The following is a 22,744-nucleotide window of genomic DNA, read 5'->3' on the forward strand; positions in this document are numbered from 1 at the left end:
AGCTGAAAGACCTGGCTTTAATAACTTCCTGAATACAGCTTTTCTAAGTGTTTTGCATCCACCCTACAGTGGATTGCACTATATTACCTAAGCACTGAAGTGCTGTACTGCGCCTAAACTTTTCCTGCCTTACTTATGAGAATATTGTACAAAATAGTGTCAAAAAAACTTTCTAAAGCCAAGATACAACATTTACTGCTCCTCCTCCATCCACAGGGCCTGATGTCTTTTCAAAAGAAGTTCAATGGCTTGATGTGTTTGTTTGTGACAAAGCTACAGTAGCTGTTACTCATTTCCTTGTTATCTTGTAGGTACTTACAAAGAGATCTTTTATCTGTTTCAGTATTTTTCCAGGAACTGAAATTAAGCTAACTGTTTTATAATTCTCCAGCTCTTCCTTTTTTCTCATCTTTAAAGACAGGCACTATTTTAGCTCTCTCCCAGTTTTCTCAAGCCTCCTTCATCCTCTACAAATTCTTTCTTTCTTTCTTTCTTTCTTAAAAAAAAAAAAAAAAAAGAAAGAAAAAGGGGGAGAGAGAGAGAGAGAGAGAGAGAAACGCTAACAGCTCTGAAGCTGCTTAAATCAGGTCTCCAAGCACTTGGGTGAATTTAATCAGGTCCAACTAACCTAAAAGCAGCTAGCTCATCTAAATACTCCCTGTGTGTTCTTTCCCTCTGTTAATCAGAATTTCCTCCCCTTCCTCTTTGGTGCTAGCTGTGTAGGATGTCTGATTGCCACTCAATCTTTTTAAAGACTGCAGCAAAAAAAGGCATTCGACACTTCAGCTTAGATCGTGCCATCTTTAAGTGCATTGGTTCCTCTCTCTCCCCATCATCTTCAGATCCCAGTTAGATAGCTCCTTCCTTGGGTTTCCTCTTATGCTTATAGGATGATTTCTTGTCTCTTTCTCTCCCTTAATGGTTATGTGTCATTCTGTGCTGTTATTATCCTGGTTTTGCCCTCTGAATTTGTGTTATACTTTTCAATTCCTCAGTAATCATGACAAATAAGAATTTTACAGGAGGACTTGAATGAGGATAATGATGTAGCTTAGTGGCTGTTTACAGGGAGCTCCTCCCAAGCATGAGGCAAAGCTGGGGAGAAAAATCGTGGAGTAGAGCTTTGAAATGTCTAAGAAGCAGACAAAAGAAGTGATCCTGACCCTTGATGGAGATTCTCTTAGGATGAGAGATGATGTCAGGTCAGAGGCTGGCAAGGTGAGGAATGATGTCATTGGAAGCTCTGGACTAAGAGATGATCCCATCAGAGACCTGCTCAGGAGAAGTGAGTTCAGTGATAGGGGGTCTTCAGGAGCATGAATGGTGTGAACTGAATCTGACTGCAAAGCTGTCCCTGCAGTGGTGACCCCAGACAAAGAGTGGCATTCAGGCTGGGGGCCAGTCTGTGACTCAAGACGCAATGCTAATGGGTGACAATTGTGTCGCATCCTGAGGTGGGAGATGGTGTCTGTCAAGGGGTGGCTGTGAGATGGAAGAGGAAGCTGGTCAGGAGAAAGAGACATGAGAGGTAATGTCCTCAGAGAGAGCTCTTGGGTCAAGGGTGAGTGGGGGCTGTTCAGTGTTTGGTCCCAGCATGGGATGGTGTGAGCTGGGATGCAGCCTGGAGCTATGCCTGTCAGGCAGGCCTTAGAGGCGGCGAGGGCTGATGTTGGACTCCATGTGATACTGAGAGTACTGGGAGGGAGAGTTCTGCCTCTGTTTAGAGGTTGTATCTGATGACCACCACTTATCTTCATCTACTGGGTGGCTGATGCACTGGCTTTTTTCTTTTCCAGTTACCTCATCGCCGAGTGACGTTCTCTGCAGCCAGCCAGGCCCAAGACCTGCAGGATCCCTCCCAGCATAGTTATTATGACAGTGGGCTGGAGGAGTCAGAGACCCCAAGCAGCAAGTCATCATCAGGGCCCCGCATTGGGCCTCTAGCCCTGCCTGAGGATCACTATGAACGCACCACACCTGACGGCAGCATCGGGGAAATGGAGCACCCTGAGAATGGTAGGAGCTAGCAATACACACATCTGCCCCCTTCCCGGGACCCTGCACCTGAGGCTCTTCAGCCTCAAAGATGCACCTACCCTGGTGTGGGGTGAGATGGGACTAGAATCCTAGGCAGGGCAGGTTTGTCAGTTGTGGTCTGGTGGGGCAGAGAGGCTGGAGGAGAGGTAAAGCTCAAGGTCAGAGGCCAGCCAGGATGAGGCAGGGAGGAGAGAAATGGATGAGGGTGAGGAAAGCTGGAGAGAAACAGAAAAGGAGGGAGTGGGAAGCATCAAGGAGGTAACTGGGTTTGGTATGACATAGAGAGAGAGGCAAAAAGACTGCTCTGTGATGGCAGCACACATGCTTGCAGAGGGTGTTGTAGCCCAGGCTGATGGAAAGCTTGTGTTTTGCAGTCAGGTGGTCCCATGGGTTCCTAGCCCCTGGGGCAGAGCAGAAGGCAGGAATATAGGAACAGTTAGGGTGTGATGTAACCCTCTGTGCGGTGGTAGATGTTGGAGCCATGGGAGTTTTCCAGGGAGCAGAGAGGGAGAACAGGTTTAGTATCTCAAACTGTGGTGAGGAAATGCATGGAATGGAGGATCAGAGAAGTGTGTGTGTGTAGGGGGGGACAAACCCCAGAACACCATGCCCTGCCTTCAGCTGGGCCCTTCAAGTCACCTCCTGGTCAGGTTCACTTTTACCTGAGAACCTAGCAGAGGTGTTTCTGCAATCTCACTGCAGGAGAGCTGGCTTTTCCCTGTCCCTGGCACAGCTTCAGTTTTAGTTCTGCTCCTTGTGCTGCCTACGTGCTGCTTGCCTGACTACCCTCAACCAGCCACTTCCCCAAGCTATCTTCTCTGACCAGCTTAAGTTGCTTCTTCAGACTTGTCTTTGGCTGTGCATATAACATCCACTTTCCTGTATCTTCTGCCTTCTGTGCTGTTGTACTGAGGGGAGGTTACAACGGAGCTGGTAAGTCCAAAGGAACCCCTGGGATGGAGAAAGAGGAGCTGTAAAGGGTGTTCCTGAATTCTACTCCTACTCCTGGAGGACATCCTTTACTTGGGACAGGGTTTTACATAGTGAGAAAATTGTTGAGATTGTGCTCAGATTGTTTAGGGACTTGAAAACCTTCTGGGTCCCCCTATTAAGGAATAATTGAGGTCTGAGATAATGTATGGTGTTAAAGGTCTAGCAGAACATCTCTTCCTTCTTCTCTAATTCCTGGGGTAATGCTGGAGGACACTGTGCTGCAGCTGCTGGAGCAAGGCAGAGTGGTGCCAGATCTGGCAGGGCTCCCAAATCTATCTGATGCTCTTGCAAGATGAGGTATCCTTCTGTTTTGGAGTGTCACAGAGACCATTTTTTTCACTAAAGTACAAGCCTGTAGGCTGTGAAAGCAGTGTGGAGAGGCTCCCCGGGGTTCCTGGAGCAAGGCTACCATTCTGGACTTTCTCAGGGTCTGTACTGGGGCCTTCAAGCACCAGCCAGATGCAAGAGAGGCTAGAAAGGCATGTTGAATGATATAGTAGGGGCACTGGTGACAAGAGGACTAGAAGAGAGAAAAACATTAGGCAATCCAGAGAAAATGAGGGACCATCAGGGCTGAAAGGTGAAAGTGGAGAGAAAGCAGAGGATCAGGGAGGGTTGGAGGCCAGAGAGGGCTGCCTTTAGTCCCTGTGCTTCAGGCAGGCAACTCACTGCTGGGCTGGGCTGCCACTGGCTGTGGAACTCAATTGTCCAGGACTTCTCCTGTTATGGCAATTAATCCTGTCGAGTGCATGGCCCCATGCCACGTTTGGGGCATGGGGCTCTTGGCTAGCTGTTAGAGGGAGCATCAGTATGGAGTTTTGTAGGCATGCCATGTCACTCCTCCTTGAGATGTTCTCTTTCCTGGGATGTTCATTGTTTCCCCCTAGGGGATAGCATGGGGATGAACAGACCCCTAGGAAGGTCAGGGACATTGCCCTCAGCAGTGGCTCTCACAGGGGCAGGGCACCCAAGCACACTCCCTGCATCACAAAACTCAGCCTGCTCTATAAGTTAGAGAGTTCCCTTCTTCACAGGAGATCCTTGTATGTGTTCACAGCCCAGGACAAAATTCCTCACATAGCCATCCACAAACAAGGCCAGGTGCGATACAGATATGCACACCAGTTCCCAGGAGATACTCTTTCCTTATTCTGCTTATCACCCCCAGTCTTGCTCCCTTTAGGTGGCAGCTGTTGGGAAGTCAGGCTCTGGTGCCTCCAGCAACTGTCCTGACTTGTCTAAACCCAATTCAGAGTGGAGGCCACAGCAGGCCAAGGCTCTGGAAAATCCACTGGTATTAACTCTAGGCAGTTTGTGGTGCTGTGTAGATAATCTGGCAAAGACAGTTCAGTGAACTTCAGGGGCTAGAGTCATGGTTATGATCCATTAAGCAGACTATCAGGGGACACTGGCACCAGGCCAGGTGATTTTGAGATTAAGAGGTACTCCTTGTGTTAGATCAGTTTATTAGAGTTGTGTTTCCCATGGTCTGCCCACCCTAGATGTGGCACAGCCGGCCTTTTTGTCATTACTGGCACAGAACGTGTCTTGCTTACCAGAGAAGGGTACACGACACTGTGGGGGACTATCTTACTGTGCCCTTACTTCAGCTTTTACAGCTGGTCAAACAGCATCAGCCCCTCAAAGAAGTCAGATTTTGTTTGTGAGTCTGTGAAAACTAAGCCACACTTGACCTTATATTAAACTGAAGACACTAATTGGATTCCACACACCCTATCTCCCGGCACGAGAGCAAGACTGACACAACTGTGTATTTGCTAGGCTTTCATCTAGTTATAAATATCCAATGTAACAGAGCTTCCATTGCTTTCTCCAGGAGATTATCCCTGCAGCCGAACCAATCTGATAAGAGAGTATGCGAGGCTATTTATAGCTTTTCAACTGGAAGACAGATCCATGCCTTTCCTTTGTAGATGGTTCTTCACTTGATTAACACACATATCAGCGTCCTCCTTTTTTGGACACCTTTTGCTGTGCACACTGCAGTAAAATGCTGGATTGCAGGGGCTGAGCCAAGTTCTTTTAGGAGAAATTAAGATGTTATTGATGAAGACCTCTCCAGAATCTAGGCGCTGATATGCTCCTCAGCCATCACAGATATTTGTCATCTTTGGTATCTTACCTAGCTGACCACTGTTTCCTCCCCAACATTTTGCCATGCTGTTTTTCACTTCTGTGGGGTATAATAAGCTAGGAGCTGAGTTTAGTCTTGCACTTGGCTATCAGTTGCTTTTGCTAAAGACATCTGCTTCCACTGTACCATAACCAGAGCTCTATCCTAATGCATGCAAAGTTTGGTTTATGAAAGTAGCCAGTCTCTTTCCATTGATTATAGTGAGAATTTAGTAAAATTCAAATACCTGTATTTTAGGAAATATGTTACACTAAGGCTGTCTTCACTCTGTTCCTGTGGGTATAGAGGTATGTGAGATGATGACATATTGCTTGAAGTATTGAATTGCATTCGTTAGTCCACAGGACAGAGGTAAACAGTTAATGTATTTCATCCCCATTACTTGAAGTAGGACCCCATGCCATTTGTAATACACACCATTACAAACCTGCACTGAATATGTAATTAACAATCATCTCCTGAGATTCTACAATGCGTTTAGTGCAATAGTATCTGTACTTCACAGATCACAGAATTGCAGAATCACAGAATGGTTGGGATTGGAAGGAACTTTCGGAGATCATCTAATCCAATCCTCTTGCTCAAGCAGAGTCACCTAGAACATGTTGCCCAGGACCTTGTCCAGATACCTTTTGAGTACCTCCAAGGAAGGAAACTCCACAATCTCCCTCGGCAACTTGTTCCAATGTTCAGTCACCCTCGCAGTAAAGAAGGTTTTCCTGACGTTCAGACTGAACATCCTGTGTTTCATTCTGTGTCCATTGCCTCTTGTCCTGTCGCTGGGCACCACTGAGAAAAGTCTGGCCCCATCCTCTTTACACCCTCCCTTGTTAATGAGTTTACCCTCACAATTCCCCTTCCAGGTAGGAAACTCCACCACAGACAGGAAATTAACTAGAAAATGATAACCTGCATTACTGAGATGTTTTTTTGCCACTTTGGGTGACCCCATTGGTTATGCTGGCAGTTCCTCAGTGTGATTCCTTCTAAAGGCAAGGGCAGTTGTAGGGTCCCAGTGCTTCTGTGCTGAAAGGCAGGTCTCCAGCTGCTCCTGGAACGTGAAGCCGAGATCGCATCAGCCGCCTCCGGGCGGCTGCTGACGTAAGAGGCGCAAGCAGCATGGCTTTGGGAGTTTGTGGCAGAGCTAGATGTAAAACTCTTTCACTTGATTCATAGCCAAAGGCTTTTCTAACAAGACCAGCCTTTTCTCATGGTCTCCTACCTCCCCTGTGCACCTCAGCGCAGCTTGAGCAAGTGAATTGAGATACCATTTCCAGGGCTGACTGCTGGATTAATACAATCCTTTCAGTCTAGACTTTTCCTTTTCTTTGTTTCAAGAAAGATTAATGTATTGATGCATTGCAAAGCAGGAAAGAGAACCTTGTGTAACCCCTTCATGACACAGAACACAAGATTTCACTAAATGGTTTCTGCATCTTGCCATGACTGAACAGGACTACTTGTTTAAAAAGATACAATTTTGACAGCAGATTTCAAATGTCAGCAAATGTATAAGACCCTTAGTGAGATATTCCAGTGGCAGATCCTCTCTGCTCCAAATTGTATAAGTCTGCATTCCTGTTTCCTTCCACTGAATCTTACCTTCTGATATTAGAAGGTGTTTCAGTTTTTGCATACTTGTATAAGACAAGCAAGCAAGTTGATATTTAAAGTTCTCTTTGATAAACTCAAAAACTGAGTCATGTCTCTTACTGTGAGCAGAGCCAAGGCAAGGCATTTGGGTAGCTGGGACTCTCCCCTTTCCTCCCACACCTTTTTAGGCTCCTCCCAGCCATTGCCATCTGCTTATGATGCGGCCACAGATCTACAGCCTTATTTCTGGGCAGCAACAACATCTGACAGGCCTTGGATGTAACTGAGGCTTTTGGGCAACCTTTACAATGGAAGTTTGCTTAGATTTTTCCTCCTGTTCCCCTTTGTTACCTTTCTGATTATAGTTCACATCTTCTGTTCTCTTTCATAATTTTTGTCTGCATGATCCCCAGTTTGTCAGCATCCATTTAGGAGCATAGATTTGCCCAGCTGATAGCCCACAGATTTTCTGCAGTACTCAGTAGCATCAACAGCAGTACCAGGCGCAGAAACAATGTGGCTGTTAGTGTTTGTCTTCAGAATCTCACCACGGGCATGCATGTGCATCATATGCAAACTGAGCTTCTTATGGCTTGTAGTAACCGTAGGCTACGCGTGCAACCTGCAACACCACAACAAAGGCAAGTGACTCAGAGGAGGTCCCTACAGCCAACAACCCCTTCTCACATCTCATGGTGATGAGATGGAGTTTCGGCACTGGGCAGCCACTACCTCCTATCTTCTGCTTAGTTCCAATCTGGTTGTGAGCTTCTTTTTAAGTTCTTGCTACTATGGTCATTCTTTTTCTTCCAGTCAGTGGACTGGACCAAAAAAAAAAAAAAAAAAAAAAAATACTTTCAGCCTCCTGAAACACAGGTCTGCCAGAATGAAGTTCCTAGATCTTAAAACTTATTCTCCTTTTTGCATTATCTTTAAATATCCCATTTTGTCTTGAGAAAGTATTATAGGCACATTGTTTCTGTGCCTGGTACTGCTGTAGATGTCTGATTGGTGCTTGGACTCTTCTGTAGCTGAGATACTGTGGAGATATATATATATTTTTCTTATTAGTCTGCATCCCTCTCCTCTTTAATGTTCAGTATTGATCAGGGCTGAAACCACTTATTTTAGATGCTTTGTTGTTACCAGTAGTTTCCAAGTCCTACTCAATATTTATGATATTTATAATTACAATCTTTGTGACCATCACCAGCATCTCATTTACTTCTTCAAGTAATATCTAGGTTTCTCAGTGATCTTCAGCTCTATAGGCATCTGCGTTTCTTTTTAAGAAATCATGACCCTATATACTTTTTTTCAAGTAATGTTAGTTCATCCCCAAAGATAACTTCTGATTTTATTAATAGCTACTGCAGAGCAATGTGGGAAAAGATTCTCATCACAAGAGACATGTCTAACAGATTGCAAACGGTCATGGATTACGCCATCTTGGTTTCACATGCCATTTCTGTCTAAGCTGTAATTTCAGACTTGTTCTCACCCTATTTGTTCCATTCCATATTTTCTCAAAGCTGTGTCTTAGTAAACTCTCTCTTGCAGAAGAACCATTCAGCTCAGAGCAGTCGCGGTATGTTACGCTGACCAGGTCATCTTTGTTAATTGTGTTGAGGATCTCAGGGTGAAGAGGATACAGATGTATTTTCTTGTGAGGGTTTGGTAACAAATGCATTGATACCAGCTGCAAACAATGCCTTTAATCCTCTCAGGACTTTCTAAAGAGGATGCCACTTCTTTCAGTGGTTGCCCCAAAAAAGCTTTAATAATTTATTTGACGTTTTCTTTCTTGCCTCACAGGATTATGTCATAATGCACATAAGAGACTCTCCTCAAGTTCTCCAAAGACCCTTGACAGATCCTGAACGTGTCTAGAAGAATTGGTTGAAGTAACCAAATTTTCCTGCTTAATCCTGATGACTTTTTTTTTTTTAACCCTTTCTGTTCCTGAACTGTGGTTGAAGCTTATGAAAAATATAGGCAGGACAATCCTTCTCAGTCAATACCTGAGAGACATATTTCAATAGTAAGGTACTTTCTGTTGTAGAATATATCAGTCTCTGCAGCTGTTCGTGTGCCTCCTGCATTCCAGATTGGATTTTTGAGATTTCTGCTGTTCCTGCAGTTCTGCGCTGGGCTGTGATACCTTCTATTCCCTTTTGCTGTCTATGGCAAGAAGATGGGAAATAGTGGATATCCATCTCCATTCTTTCATGTCCTTCATATTCTTCCTCCTCTGAATCCATGGAGTTTAGAAAATCCTTCTGTCATCTTTCTTTATTCTTTCTTCCATTTGGAAGCCCTACATTGAAAACCACCAACCAACCAACCAACCAAATAAAAATACACTCACAGCACACTCTTGTGACTGCGTGTCTTGTAGAGACTACTCCACCTGAAATTTGGTCATTTGCTGGGCAATACTGCACAGTCCCCAGGCTTGGAGAAAATATTGGGAGATAGCTCAAAACTCATCCTGCTTTTTGGAACCACTCTTTTCTGTTCACAGAATCGTGGAATCACAGAATAGCTGGTGCTGGAGGGGGCCTCTGGAGATCACCTGGTTCAACCCTCCAGCTCAAACAGGGTCAGCCACAGCATATTGCCCAAGACCATGTGCAGTCAACTCCACAATCTCTCTGGGCAACCTGTTCCAATGCTCAGCCACCCTCACATGAAAATAGCATTTTTTTTTCACATCCAAGTGGAATTTCCTGTGTTTCAGTTTGTGGCCATTGCCTCTTATCCTGTCACTGGGCACCACTGAGAAGAGTCTGGCTCCCTTTTCTTTACACTCTCCTGTCAAATATTTACATACCTTGAATAAGATCTCTCCTGAGCTTTCTCTTCTGACCAATCACAGCTTTCTCAGCTTCTTCTTCTATGACAGATGCTCCAGTATCTTCGTCGTCATTGTGGCTCTTTGTTGGACCCTCTCCAGTTGGTCCAGATCTTTCTTGTCCGTAGGAGACGTTCACTCAGCATGAGGGGAAGGATGAAGCTCCTTCAGTCTACTACTTTCAATAACAGTTTAAAGCATGCATTTGAAAAGGTCTTGGGACCCAGATAGTCTGTCTTTGGACAGGTGCTTGGAAGCAATTGCAGATGCTCCATGTGACATGCATGAGAGAGCCAACAGCTGAGTTATGAGCACTTCTGATGAACCTGTTCACCACAGCCCACACCCCATGTGTTTTTTTCAGCAAGAGTGGCAAAATAGGCAGCTGCCTCCTCTCTGCCTTAGTTTGCTCATCCCTGTCCCTGTGCCATGTACTCTGTTGTGCCAACACAGCTGTTTGTCAAGCTTCATGGCAAACTGGATCAGGGAGCTGATCAGACTGATTTTTTTCTGGATCACTTTTGCCAGATTACTCTCGAGTCAGAGCAATTTTCCTATGCTGATTACTATGCGATTCCACAAAAAGCTGAACTTGCAGAAAGCAGGGGCTATGCAGAGGGGCAATTAGCAGTGAAAGTGAGTACTCATATTTAGAATATAGTTAAACTAAAATAACCAAACAAATGTAAAAACAATAGACAACTAAGATTCTTCAACAGTCCCAGACTATTTGCTGTATTCAAATAATGTGCTGTGTACATTCTTAGGAAGTTCCTTTTGAAGAGTTTTGATATACCATTTTGATTTACTATCCTCTATGATATAACTCAATTATTTTTCCTGTCTGCCTCCGTAATCACCTAAATGTTTCTATAAATCTACCTGATTGCCTGTACCTCTTCTCACGTAAATGGACCTGCATTGGTTGGAGTATCAAATTAGTGCTAGAGGAGCTTATGAAGTCTCTCATTTGAGCTTCTGAACTTCATTCTGAATTTTCTTTCTCATAAAAAGAACTCTATAACCTGTGCCTGAGTTTGAAGGATCGGTCAGCTGTAGATCTTTCAGATGGAAAATCCATCCTGTAGTCATGAGATAGAGGATAAGGGATTCATTCCTGTCCCCAGTGAAATCAATGGGAGCTTGACTATTGAGGCAGGTCAAATGTCAGTCTCAGTTCTTTGCTCTTCCCCAGGATTATTCTTTGTACTTGCACTATCAATGAATCTCTCTTCCTGTCTCCTTCCTATAAGCTCTCATCTATCCTGATTTGAAGTCACCTCCATTAAGTGAATGTAATGCCAGCTCTTTGTTTTACTTGCAGAGAGGACACTCCATAAATCTAACATTAGTCATGGCACCTGGCAAGAAGTACCAAGGATAGGTTGCTTTGACTCAGAGGTTATCTAACCGTATCAGCCCATGCATTTGCCTTCCCTTTTGAAGAGCTGAGATTCTCTTGCAGGAACTAGGGCTCATTTCATGTGAGCTGATGCAACCATGCAGTCTGTTAAGGGCCAGTGCTGACATAACAGCTATGCAGAGAGGCTATATAGCAATTAGCTCCTTCTTTCCTTGGCAGTGTATTTGGACATGGGCTCCCTGTCTGACACCTCAGCCCTCTATCCAACATGAACATGCTCACATGAGTGAGCAGAATTGGGGGAAGCTCTTAAAGAAGAAAGCAGCATAATGTTGCACTCATACATGTTGTGTGAGTGTTGCCTCAGTTTCCTCCCTCTTCAGACCTCTCTTCTCCTGAGCATGGTATTCTGCTGCTGTGTAACTAAAGGGAGGGCAGTGACCATATCCCAATGCCTCACTTCTTCAAGGGCACTTGTGAATGTAGACAGCACCTGCAAGCACTCAAATTCCCTAGGTGCTTTGTGCCTGGTGTGCTCCCTTTTCCCCAGCAAGCATATCTAGAAAGGTCTCAGAGGCCCACAGAGACAAGTTGTCTCTGTTTCCTGTTTTTGGAAACAATAGAAGGATGGAGAAGATGCTATGTCTTTCCACTGGATACAGGGATTCCTGGTTAATCTCTTCAACAGCTTTCTGCCAAACTCATCATGGGAAAGAAGGGGGCAAGAGCCCACATCTCTGGCTGCACTTCACTAATGCAAAAATGTGAGTGCTCAGAGTCTGATGGATACTCAGTTCTATGAGGGTGCTCTTTCACTGTTGTATCACTAAGCACAATGGGCCAAAGTCTATTCTCGGACTTTGAGGTCAACTAGAACAACACAGTTCATGTTCGTTTGGTTAAATCTCTTAGTCCGGGTGGCCTCATCCATCCTGCGCATTGGGAGGTGTTCCTCCACTGAGCTCACTGGCTCACCTCTAAACTGTGCCTGGGCTCTCTTTGGCAGAGAGCTGTTTGGCATTCGGCAAAACAGGGCTAATGACAACATAATCCAGATGATGGGGGCAGAGCTCCTGCCGGCCTTTGGAGATGCTTAGATTTATGCTTAAGGCACTTATTCTAGGGTAAGCATCACATTCTCAGGTTGAATGTGTTTCACTTAGAAAATCATTTACTGTAAAATGACAAAATGCTGTGAGTCAGGAGTAAAGCCATTCCAACAACCTGTTGATGAAAGGAAGTGTGCCTCTGTTTCAGTTAACCTGTGTTCATATAGTTTACAGATAAAACTGTTCATATAGTTTACAGATAAATTCTTATGTCAATGACCATAAGCCCTCCATATAAGAAATGTTAAGAGAGACCGAGAAGGGGAATAGGAAGAGAAAAATGGGATACTGGAGTAGCATGACCACAAGTTCACAAAAAGAGCAGTTCTCAGTCAGTTATATGTCTATGTTTGTTTTAAGATCACCTTACTTGGAACTGAAGAAGTGTGGAGACAGTGAGAGATAGGAAGGAGTTAGGATACGATCTTTTTAAGGGATGCGACAGAACAGCATGTTGTATTGTTTTATGGCTGCCAATGAAAGAGAAGATGGAGTAGGGAATGTAAAATAACAGAGAGGGAGTAGGCACAATGTTTGACTGGTATGTTTTGCTGGTAATTAGTATTATGCCAATTAGATGTAAGTAATTTTTTTTTCTTTAGCTGTATAAGTTATTAGTTGAAATATGCCAACTAAAACCAAGATATTAAACTTCAAGAGGTGTGGAGAGCTCTATTCCTTAAGGATCTCTGTATGAAATTACTGAGACAACAGGGATCTTGACAAAAGCAAGGCTTATTATATCTAGAAAGAAAATGAATAAAAGCAAAAGAAAATGTGTATTCCACGTCTAGCAGCTCGCTGCTTACTTGCCACGCAGGAAGCGGCACCCACTGAGCTGCAGATAAATCACTGAGAGAAAGCAAATATCTTGCCTTTCCTGAAAACAATGCTGCTACAACTGTATTGTTCACCCTATCAGTTTCCCAGATCCGGAGCCCTTTCGATATTCAGGCAGTTCTCCACTGCCCTTGTCAGAGTCAGCCCTGCTACCCATACCCATTTTGGTTGCCCCATTTTCTTTCTTTGCTCACCCACATCATAGGACTAAGGGCTTGGGTTGTTCAGCCTCTTGGTCCCTTGGAACATAAACCTCCTTAATGATGATTAATGGCTTCTTTCTGAGGGTCAGCTGCTGATCATAATCCTCTCAAATCACAGATCTTTTTTGCACTTTCTGTCTGTCCAGTTCTACACTGCTCTTTCAGATAGGTACATTGCTGCTTCGCTCAGGGCTACACACATATTTTCTATTGCTATGGACTATGAATAAGGAGCAGACCTGCTGTCTTGTCTGCTTCTTTTTGAAAAAATAATCATAAAAATTATGCCCTTGGAATGATTCTGGAAGTTTTGATACATCTCTGGTGGACCATGAAATCAAAATCTTCTCCTGATCCCTTGTGCTGTGCTTTGCGGGTCACAAAGCTGGCACATTTCTGTTGCCAGTCTGCCGCAAGTGCAAACTGATGATGTATCCCTGTCATCCTGAGAGGATGTTAGGTAGCTAGATTAATCTTAGCATTCTTTAAAGCATGTGTTATTCATTCTACGCCTTTAGGACTGCCTCTGGCAGGATTCCCTTGAGTGATGCAAGCTTTATCACGTCTAACCTCCAGCACTTGGTAAACTGCAACACCCAGGGGTAGCTGGAGGTTGATACTACCTACTCCATCTCTTTCCTCACCCCTATGGCAGTATAGTCCCTTTCTGCCGTAATAATAAGAAAAATAGGGCAGATCAATGGCGTTCTGCAGGATCTGGGCTTTTTTCCTGTGTCTTCCCAAACAAAGTATAATAAAGCTGTTCTTTTTACCCTTCATAAACCTCTCCATTTTCAGAAACACAATGAAATTCTTCTGTTTTCACCTTTAGCAAAGTACAGCAGCACTGATACCTTCAATTTTTGCGTGACGAGATGAGCTCTTCTCATTTGTGGCCATCAATGTTGTAAAGCCTTCCACTGCCTCAGTGGGGAATCATGCCAGCAAGATGGCAAGTGGTTTAATCTAGAAATGTTAACCACCTGGGCTGATTTCTTGGCATGTATTTTGGCTGCACTACAGAAGGATTTGACCAGTGCATATGCTATTCCTGCCATGTGTCAGCCACAAAATGTCTCTGCATTTAACTTCCACTGTGGATTTTTGATTTCAGAGCCTGTGGGTGTTTGAAGAGTGAATATCGTGAATTTTCAGCTGAGTTTCCTGTGTGACTCTTCACTACAGAAGAAATGGATTGGGGAGTTCAGAGATTTAGGCTCTCCTGTGTTGGCTGCTCTTGATCTTTGAGAACTATCTGAGCAATTAAGTGTCAGATACCCTCATTTGGGTGTCAGATCATTTCTCCAAATTTCTTTGAGTGTTTTTTCAGGGAGGTGTATTTGTGGATGGATAAATACCTGCTCTTTTCCTCTTTCCACACCCTCTTTCTTTTTCTCTGCCAGAGCCGTTTCTAAGAATCTTCATTTCCTCTCCAAGTTTCTTTGGGGGCTTGACTTGATTCTCTTCCTTCTCCCTTGTATTGCTTCTCTCTAAGTGGTCTTGGCTTGCTTTGTTTCCAGTTCCCCTTGATGAAGCAAGTCCTTTTCATAAAGTTGTGATTTCTTTTGTCAGTTAAACACCTATGTGATTTCAAAGGCCTTGAACAATGCTTTGCTGTGTGGCTACCAGCTTCCCTGCAAGAATAATTTCCCCTGATTCATCGTCCTGCAAGTGAAAGATTATTAAATTGTTGATGGAGCTTAACAATGGTTTTGTTCAAAGGCAGACACGCGTAGGCCAGTTCTTTTCTCCGTGACACAAGAGCTTTAATACAAGCATACAATGAATGGCAGCCACCAAGGAGCAAACACATAAAAGAAAACTGGTATTCTTAAATCCCTGTGCACATGAACTGATGCACCTTACTATCCAGCCTAGACTAGGCATGTGGCTACCTGCTCACTCCAGTCCAGCACAAGTCTGTAGGTGAGATCGGAAAACTGATTTGTCTGAAAACTAATTTCTTTTTAGTTCTAATGTTCTGATTCTTGGTCATATAATCGTACTGACATTTGAAGGATATAGGAACAAGAAAATGAGCAAAGATGGGACAGGACCATATAGTGTTGATATAAGACTGGTAAAATTACTCTATTTCTTCATCTCAGAGTGTGCCAGGCACACATGCACATCTCCCAACCAGGTTGCGCCTTTAGAGCAGCTTCTGGAACTTGCAGTGAGGATCATTATATAGACTGCGCAGCCTTAGGCTGCTTGACATTTTGTATTATAAAGACTTATTTTCAACTGCTTATCATTTCAGCAGATTTCCAACACTAAAGCTTAAATTTTCCATGCTGAGTTTCCCTCTGGTTGATTTCTTTTTCTTTTTCCCTTAAGTTTTAGCAAAGGTGTTCCAGCTGTTTTTTGAGAACAAGACATGCTGTCTCAGCCATGCTAACAAACTGGTTATAAGAATTTCCTTTTAAGACATAACCACAGTTTGGGAGAGAGGTGTGGAATTTGGCACAGAAGCTGTCAGTATCGTTTTGGGGTTGTTTGCCCGAAAATGGCTGAATTTCTCTTTGAATGTGTGCCAGCATGGATCCCTGCGTAGCTGTGTTCACATATCCTTGATGCCTTCGAACAGCAGTATTTGTAAGGGCTACACAGCCCTTATGCATCCTTGCTCTCCTTTGAAGATCTGATGCGGGAGGTTGCTGCAGTTGCTGTTGCTTGCACCCTCATGGTGCAAGCTCCTTCCTCAGTGTTCTGGAGGTGCTCTATTTTCTGTTGGGCTCAGGGTGTCCTGCCTGCCTCTGCTGAAGTCTAATTTGTTCCTCAGCCTTCTCAATTTTTCCTGGCAGGATGTTCATTAGGTTATTGCTTGATGTGGGTCATTTCTTGACTTGCTCAGCCTTATGGGAGTACTGAGAATGGCTTGCTCTGCTTCTGGAGCATGTAGCATCCATCAGTTCTTCCCTTTTTGGTGACGGGCATCAAAATGTATCTGCATGTGTCTTACTGGGAGAACTCCTTCAGCCTCAGAGAGAGGTCTGAGGCCCAGTTCCTGCTTGGAGGTGGGACTAGGCTGTAGTGCCTCCCAGGCTACCTGCACTAGAGAGTGTTTCCTTCTCTCCCTCCCAGATTGATGCTGTGGAGGTCTCTCTGTCTGAGAGGGACCTAAATCCTCCCGCTCATAGCACCATGGTATTGCACCGTTAGACTGGCGTGGAGGCTGGGGCTCTGTCCCTCCCTGCTGTCCTCTGCCCTGGAGTGCAAGCACAAAGGGATTCTTTCTTTGTCTCCTCCTCCCTTTTGTTGTTCTTTCTGGGGCATATTCTCCCTTTTCCCCCTTTCCCAGAAAACTGGCAGAGGCTGCTTTAAGCTCCGGTGTCCTCCTTGATTAGCTGATGCCAGGAAGCATGACGGCAGCTTTAATTAAATGATAAGGGCAGAGTCCCGGAAGTGGAGAGATAAGTGCAGTGGTGTCTGCCACCACACTTGCCCAGGCTCTTTCTAATTAGCTTTGAGAAGCTCTACTGAGGAAGATTAACTCTTGGAGGAAGGCTGGCAGAGCAGTGAGCTGCAGCAGACGGAGGGTGCGGAGTCCAGCCTGAGCGATGGGGCATGGGAATTCATCTGGGCGCATGCATGGGATGTGGACTTGAGGAAACCCCTCCATTTACTACCCATGAGCTCTGTGACAAGGGGCAGGGTGTTTGACCAGAGGGACTGGGTCAGCAAGGATTAGATGTCTGCTTTTCACGTGCTCACGCACAAGGCAAAGCTCAAGGATTAGCTGCTCAGGTTCCTTCTGTAAGAAGCATTTGCTGCTTTAAACTTCCTGTGTCTGGTAGCTGTAGGGTGGGAATATGCAAGATGCAATTGTGTAGTTATTTGGGTAGCAGGAATGTGCACACAAGGCATGCATGAACTGACACCCATGGGGATAGCAGGTGATGTTCCTCTGTATATTTACACAACCATTATTAGCCATTGTAAGAGAGGACTGAGCAATCAAAAGCCAGAAATCCTTTCTGTTCAGACCTGCCTTCTCCACATGGCACAAGAGGGAAAAGCTGCAACTGCTCTACTGCCTGGAGTGTCATGGATCATCCATCTGGAAACTTGTTCAAGACCTCTGCTCACTCCAGAAACTGAGATTACTGGAGTAGCTAGCCATCTGGCCAGCTGCTAGGTTGATATTGCAGGAGCAAGAAATGACACAGGGAAGATGGTTTAGTTATTGAATGGTTTGGTTTGGTTATTGTATGACTCCATCTTGTCTAGTGGTTATTTGTTCACAGAATTACAGAATAATTGAGGTTGGAAGGGATCTTTGGAGATCATCTGGTAGACCCCTTTGCTCGAGCAGGGTCAGCTACAGCAGGCTGCTGAATATCTATTGTTTGTAGGTGTCGTAGAAAGTTCTTGGCTGGCCAGAGAATAGGTTTGCTTGGCTATTACAGGAATCTGAATTCATTCTAGAGGTAGACTTGCTACTGTATTTTATATAACATGGTTGAGAAGGATGGCCCAGTAATGTCAGTTAACTGATTCTGTTTTCAGTTGCTTCAAGTTTTGGCAGACTCTAACTGTAGGGAAAGAATTTTCTGTGCTGGACATCTGTCATTTACCAAATATTTTGAAAAGTTTCAACAAAAGCCGTCCAGATATTTCACTTTCTTCACTTCTGAAAGGAGGCAAAGTAAACTGCTAGTTTGCTCAATAGTAAAGGGAACCACCATAGCCCTCGTCCGTACATGTCAGAGATGCCATTTCCTGCAGTCTTTTGCCCCATTCATTTTATGTTCTTCAAGTTGTAAAGCACATGGGGGTAGGAGTCTCACTGTCAACAGCCTCTTCCGTGAGAAGAGCCTGATACATCCCCAGGTGATTCTGTCATCTCCCCTAAAAGCACAAAAGACCCTAGGGAAAAACAGTGTCTGTGAGAATGTAATTCTGGTCTGCATCATAAAGCAGACCTTCATGAAGTGAATTAAGAATTAAGCATGAAAAATCCTAATTTTGGCATTTCCTAACCTTTGAACCTTGTAATTCTATTAAAGTAGTTTTTAAAGTAAATTATTCTGTGATTTAATGTAGTAACTGTTTTTTATAGTTCAGCGAAGACTGGAGCCCCACTTTGCCTGGGTAGGAGATCATCTAGGCAGCACTGAGCACAAAATTTGTTACATAGGATGGAACTGGTTTGCCTGGGTCCTGTGAGGATTGCAGTAAAGCTGGGTGGCTCATGGTGCTTTTGGGAGTCCTGTGGGTGAAACAGTCTTTGACTGAACTGTTTGAGCTGCCTGTCTGGGCCCTGCAGGGGCACAGTCAGGCTCCAGAGCCTTTTGTCTGGGTGTTCTTGTCACTGGCGCATGGTACAAATCACCTCCCGTTGCTGTGGCAATGTTGCTGTGGGATGTCTACACTTCCTAGCAAATGAGTGGCTGTTACACAGCCACCTGCAGTTTGCCTGCTTAACAACAACTGAGAAAAGGTGGTCCCTCAAGCTTCAGCTACCATGAGCAAGAGAAGAACATATCCTCTGGGAACCCTGGGCTCAGGTCCTCAGTGCCAAGGTGGGCTGAAGCCCGTGACAAAGTAGTTTAGTGTTAGTCTACCTGTGCTGGCAAGATTGAAGCTAGTGGGTGTATCTGTCTGCATTAATTACATTCTGATTCTGCTGTGATACCCTTGGCAGGATCTAGGAAGTCATTTGCTCTCAGTACTGCAGTTAGTATAGGCTGTTGCAGTATACTCCAGAGGCTATTCTTTGATCCTTGTGTGCATCCGGGGGCTGACAGGCCATTAACTTTGGAGGAAACTGTTCGTACTGGTGTTTAGATACTATTGTTTAGTATTAAGGGAGAGCTGTTAAGTGCTATAGGGGTCTGTAGGAGCTGTATGTGTGTGTTATATCTGTAGACTTTGGTGCCTAGGAGAAATCCATCTGTGTGCTGACATCAGTGCCAGCTCTGAGGATCTTTCTCAGTATTTGTTGTATTAGCTGGTGTTGCTTTTTACTGCCCTGAAAGTTGTAGGTGTGGTGTTGAACTGCAGTAACCACCTTTATGGGCATTGTAGGGTCGAACTCAGATATCAGGAGCCATCTGTCTGTGTGTTGTAGTGATGGTGTTAAGTTTGGAAAGCCATCTGTCTGGGTGTTGTAGTGCTAGAATTGGTCCCCAAAGCCGTCTGCCTGGGTGTTGTAGTGTTAGGAGTCATCCTGCAAACTGTCTGCTTGGGTGTTTTAGGGATGGTGGTAGATCAGTCTAGGAAAAATAGGGACCAACATGGGCTGTGGGGAGCTCTCTAGTTGTGTTTCGGTTTTCAGTATTTCTCTACTCTTTGATCTCTGAAACATCACTATGGAAATAGGCATCAGTCCAGCAGCCTTTCCCAAGGGCTGGAAAGTGAGATGGTGTTATGCTTCTGCTGTTCTGGAGTAAAATGCTCTGGTCATGTCTGTGTAAAATATATGGAAATTAGGGACCTGAAAGGAGATGGACTGGAGAGCTGAAGAAGCAAACATACTGCTCTTGTTTCTGTAAGGTCAGGAGGGTATGCCATCCCTATTACAAGTAAAGCACTGGCCATGCCTCCTTTATATGGGAGATGTGGATCAGGTGAGAAGAAGTAAGATAACCCTTGAAGGAGGATCTGGAGTCTGGACTTTGCAAGAGAGGTCATGGCTCCATAGCTACCTACAGCACAGCTCTCCTTCACAAAAGTCCTTTTCAAAGGGAAGATGGACTGGGAAAGAACCACTGAAATAATGTACATCAAAGGAAGCCCACACTGAGCCTGCCTGCACAGGGCAGAGGCAGGGCTGGATTGCTGCCCTGAGGGGACAGATAGTTGAGCATCTCCTGCTACCAGTGTGTGGGGATTCTTCCAGGCCACTGAGCCAGGCGTGGGAATGGGATGCTACTGTGGAGAAAGGCACAGAAAGGTGTGATGCTGGGGAACAGTGCCGGGAGTCAAAGGATGGCATAGTGCTAAGGACTCATCCCAGCAGTGCTGTGATGTGAAGGAGTAAAGAACAATAGGACTGCTGGTGTAAGAAAACAGGATCTTGGGGCACACTATCCAAATAGCTGTACTGCAAGAGAGCAATGAAGAGGGAGTAGACAACAGAATAGTGGTGCCTGGAGGAAACAGCACCACAGGGGAGTGGTATCTGGAGGGAGCAGAGCTGTAAAACATGGTACCTGGAGGAAATGACACCATTAGAGAAGCAGTGCCTGGGGGGAAAAGAGCTGTAGGGAGGCAATACCTAGAGGGATCAGCACCATAGAACATGTTACCTGGAGGAAGTGGCACTGTAGGGGAGCAGTACCTATAGCCAACAGCACTGTGAGGGAAAGGTACTTCTTGGGAACAGCGCTGCAGGGGAACGGTACCTGGAGAGAACAATGCTGCTGGAGAATGGTACCTTTGGTAATAGCGCTGTGGGGTACAGTACCTGTAGGAAACAGCACTGTAGGGGAATGGCACCTGTAGGTGATAGCGCTGTAGGGGAGTGGTACCTGTAGAGAACAGTGGCACAGGAGAAAAGTACTTGTCAGCAGTAGTGCAGCAGGGGAATGATACCTGTAGGGAACAGTGCTGTAGGGGAATGGTACCCATAGGTAACAGCGCTCCAGGGACTGGTACCTGGGGGAGCAATGGCACAGAAGAGCAGTACTGTTAAGCTATGGTGGAGTTAGGGAGTGGTGCCTACTGCACAGAGTTGTACTGTAGGAAAATAGTCATTGGAAAGAGCAACACCAGGGAATCATAGAATTGTAGAATCAGTAAAGTTGGAAGGGACCTCTGGAGATCATCTAGTCCAACCCCCTGCTCAAGCAGGGTCACCGAGAGCATGTTAGACAGGGTTGCATCCAGGTGGGCTTTGAATATCTCCAGAGAAGGAGACTCCACAGCCTCTCTGGGCAACCTATTCCAGAGCTCTGTCACTCTCACAGTGAAGAAATTCCCCCTCACGTTCAGGCAGAACTTCCTGTGGTAAAGCAAGTCTCATTACATGTATGTTCTGGAGCAGGCAAAGAGGACAGCGCTACTGCGATATGATGTCATGGAGGGTGACTGACATAAGGGATGTCCCAGGAGTGGTGCCTCATCTCTGCAGAGCCCTGAGTGCTCAGTGTAGGAGAAGCCATGTTTCCAGTGTCTGAACCAGGGAATAGAGGGGATAAAGCTGTCTACTGTAGAAACACTACACCCTGCACTGGCCTGAAGAGAGACATTTTGAAAAAAAATACCTTGTACCCCAACCCTCAGTTTACAGGGCACAGCATGCTATACCCTTCTGTCTTCTGACCAAGGCTAGATGACTTTCTGGAAGACATAAAGTGCTTTCAGGCTTTGAACAGGGGAAGGTGGCTGAAGTTAGTGACCCGTGCATCTGTGCTGTCAGGCAGGGAAGATAAGTCTTTCTGACCTAACGCTTCAGGAATAGCATCCTGCTTTGCCCCTCTGTTGCTCTCCCTACACTATCATACTCCACATATTTCCCTATCACTGAACCACCCCCTCCTTGCATGCTGTATGACCTTCCTGCTCTGTTCAGTTTTCTCCTTGAAATGCTCTGCCATGCCCTGCTATGTCACATCCCCACAGTCCCACCACCTTCCCTTCTTCCTTCTCTCCCAGATTTGTTCCACTACACCCCCTCACCTGCAAGACCTATCCCAGTATGCTGTATCATCCCTGCTCATCCAGCACTGTGCATCCAACGTCCAGTGCTAATGTGTGGAACAAATGAAAGGCAAGGGGAACTAAACCAGACTATGGACATTGGACATCATGGCAAAGATGGCTGGCTCTCAGCTGTGCCTGAAGTTACCTAGCTTACAGACCACAGTTACCTAGTGAATGAGTGAACCTCTGCACATCCAGTGCAGGAGATGGAAATGCCTGCTGAATGAGACTGCCTCCTTTTGTCTCACATCTGAAGGTACTTAAGTGCCTCGTTGAAATCCCCTACTAAAAGCAATAATACTATTAGAGTAGCCCTTATAAGAGACTGCAGCAGGATGTGTTCCTGCCCTGCCTGGGGATATAGAGATTGAAATAATTAGCAGTGGCACCAATATGTTCCTCTTCCCAAAGGAGACAGCCCTGCACAGTCACTTTCACAAAGGTAAGAGGTGCCTTGGATGTCAGAAGAAGAGAACAGCCACTCCAACTTTGATGATAGAGCCATAGCTCAAGAAGGTTTCCCCTCCTCCAGCCAGAACAGGGATCCAGAATACATCTCTGAATGTATCTCTGTGTAAAACCCCAACTGTGTCGCTTTTCATCTGAAAAGTTCAAAGGGTTGTGGCTTTTACTGCCGTAGACTCATTCCTATGCGATATGCTGAGGCTGAACAGCCCTGAGGAAGCTAACAAGGATGACAGAGAAGTGCAAAGGTACAGAAAGGGGAGATCCAGAGAAGTCAGCCATGGGGACCATGAATGTCTGAAGAACTATACATCCCTCCTGGCTGTGAACTATAGCATTCTGACATGGAAATATTGATAACAAAATGATCTGACCCTCCAAAGGAGCGCAGAGAGTGGGCGAAGCTCTGGAAAACAGCATCTGTACTGGCATCGTAATTACTTTGCATGACCAGAGCACTATGGAAGAAAGAGGTGCTAG

General features: G+C 45.2%; 1 protein-coding gene across 2 annotated transcripts in view; it reads left to right on the plus strand.

Moving 5' to 3' along the window:
* PCDH1 (protocadherin 1) overlaps positions 1 to 22,744 on the plus strand; it is a 56,686-nt gene that overhangs the window by 28,648 nt on the left and 5,294 nt on the right. For both annotated transcript variants that reach the window (XM_062587519.1, XM_062587520.1), the window contains exon 4: positions 1,797 to 2,016. In XM_062587519.1, coding sequence (XP_062443503.1) covers positions 1,797 to 2,016 — 220 coding nt within the window. The remainder of the gene's footprint in view (positions 1 to 1,796; positions 2,017 to 22,744) is intronic.

Source organism: Rhea pennata, chromosome 14, assembly GCF_028389875.1.
Source record: "Rhea pennata isolate bPtePen1 chromosome 14, bPtePen1.pri, whole genome shotgun sequence".
Taxonomy (NCBI): domain Eukaryota; kingdom Metazoa; phylum Chordata; class Aves; order Rheiformes; family Rheidae; genus Rhea; species Rhea pennata.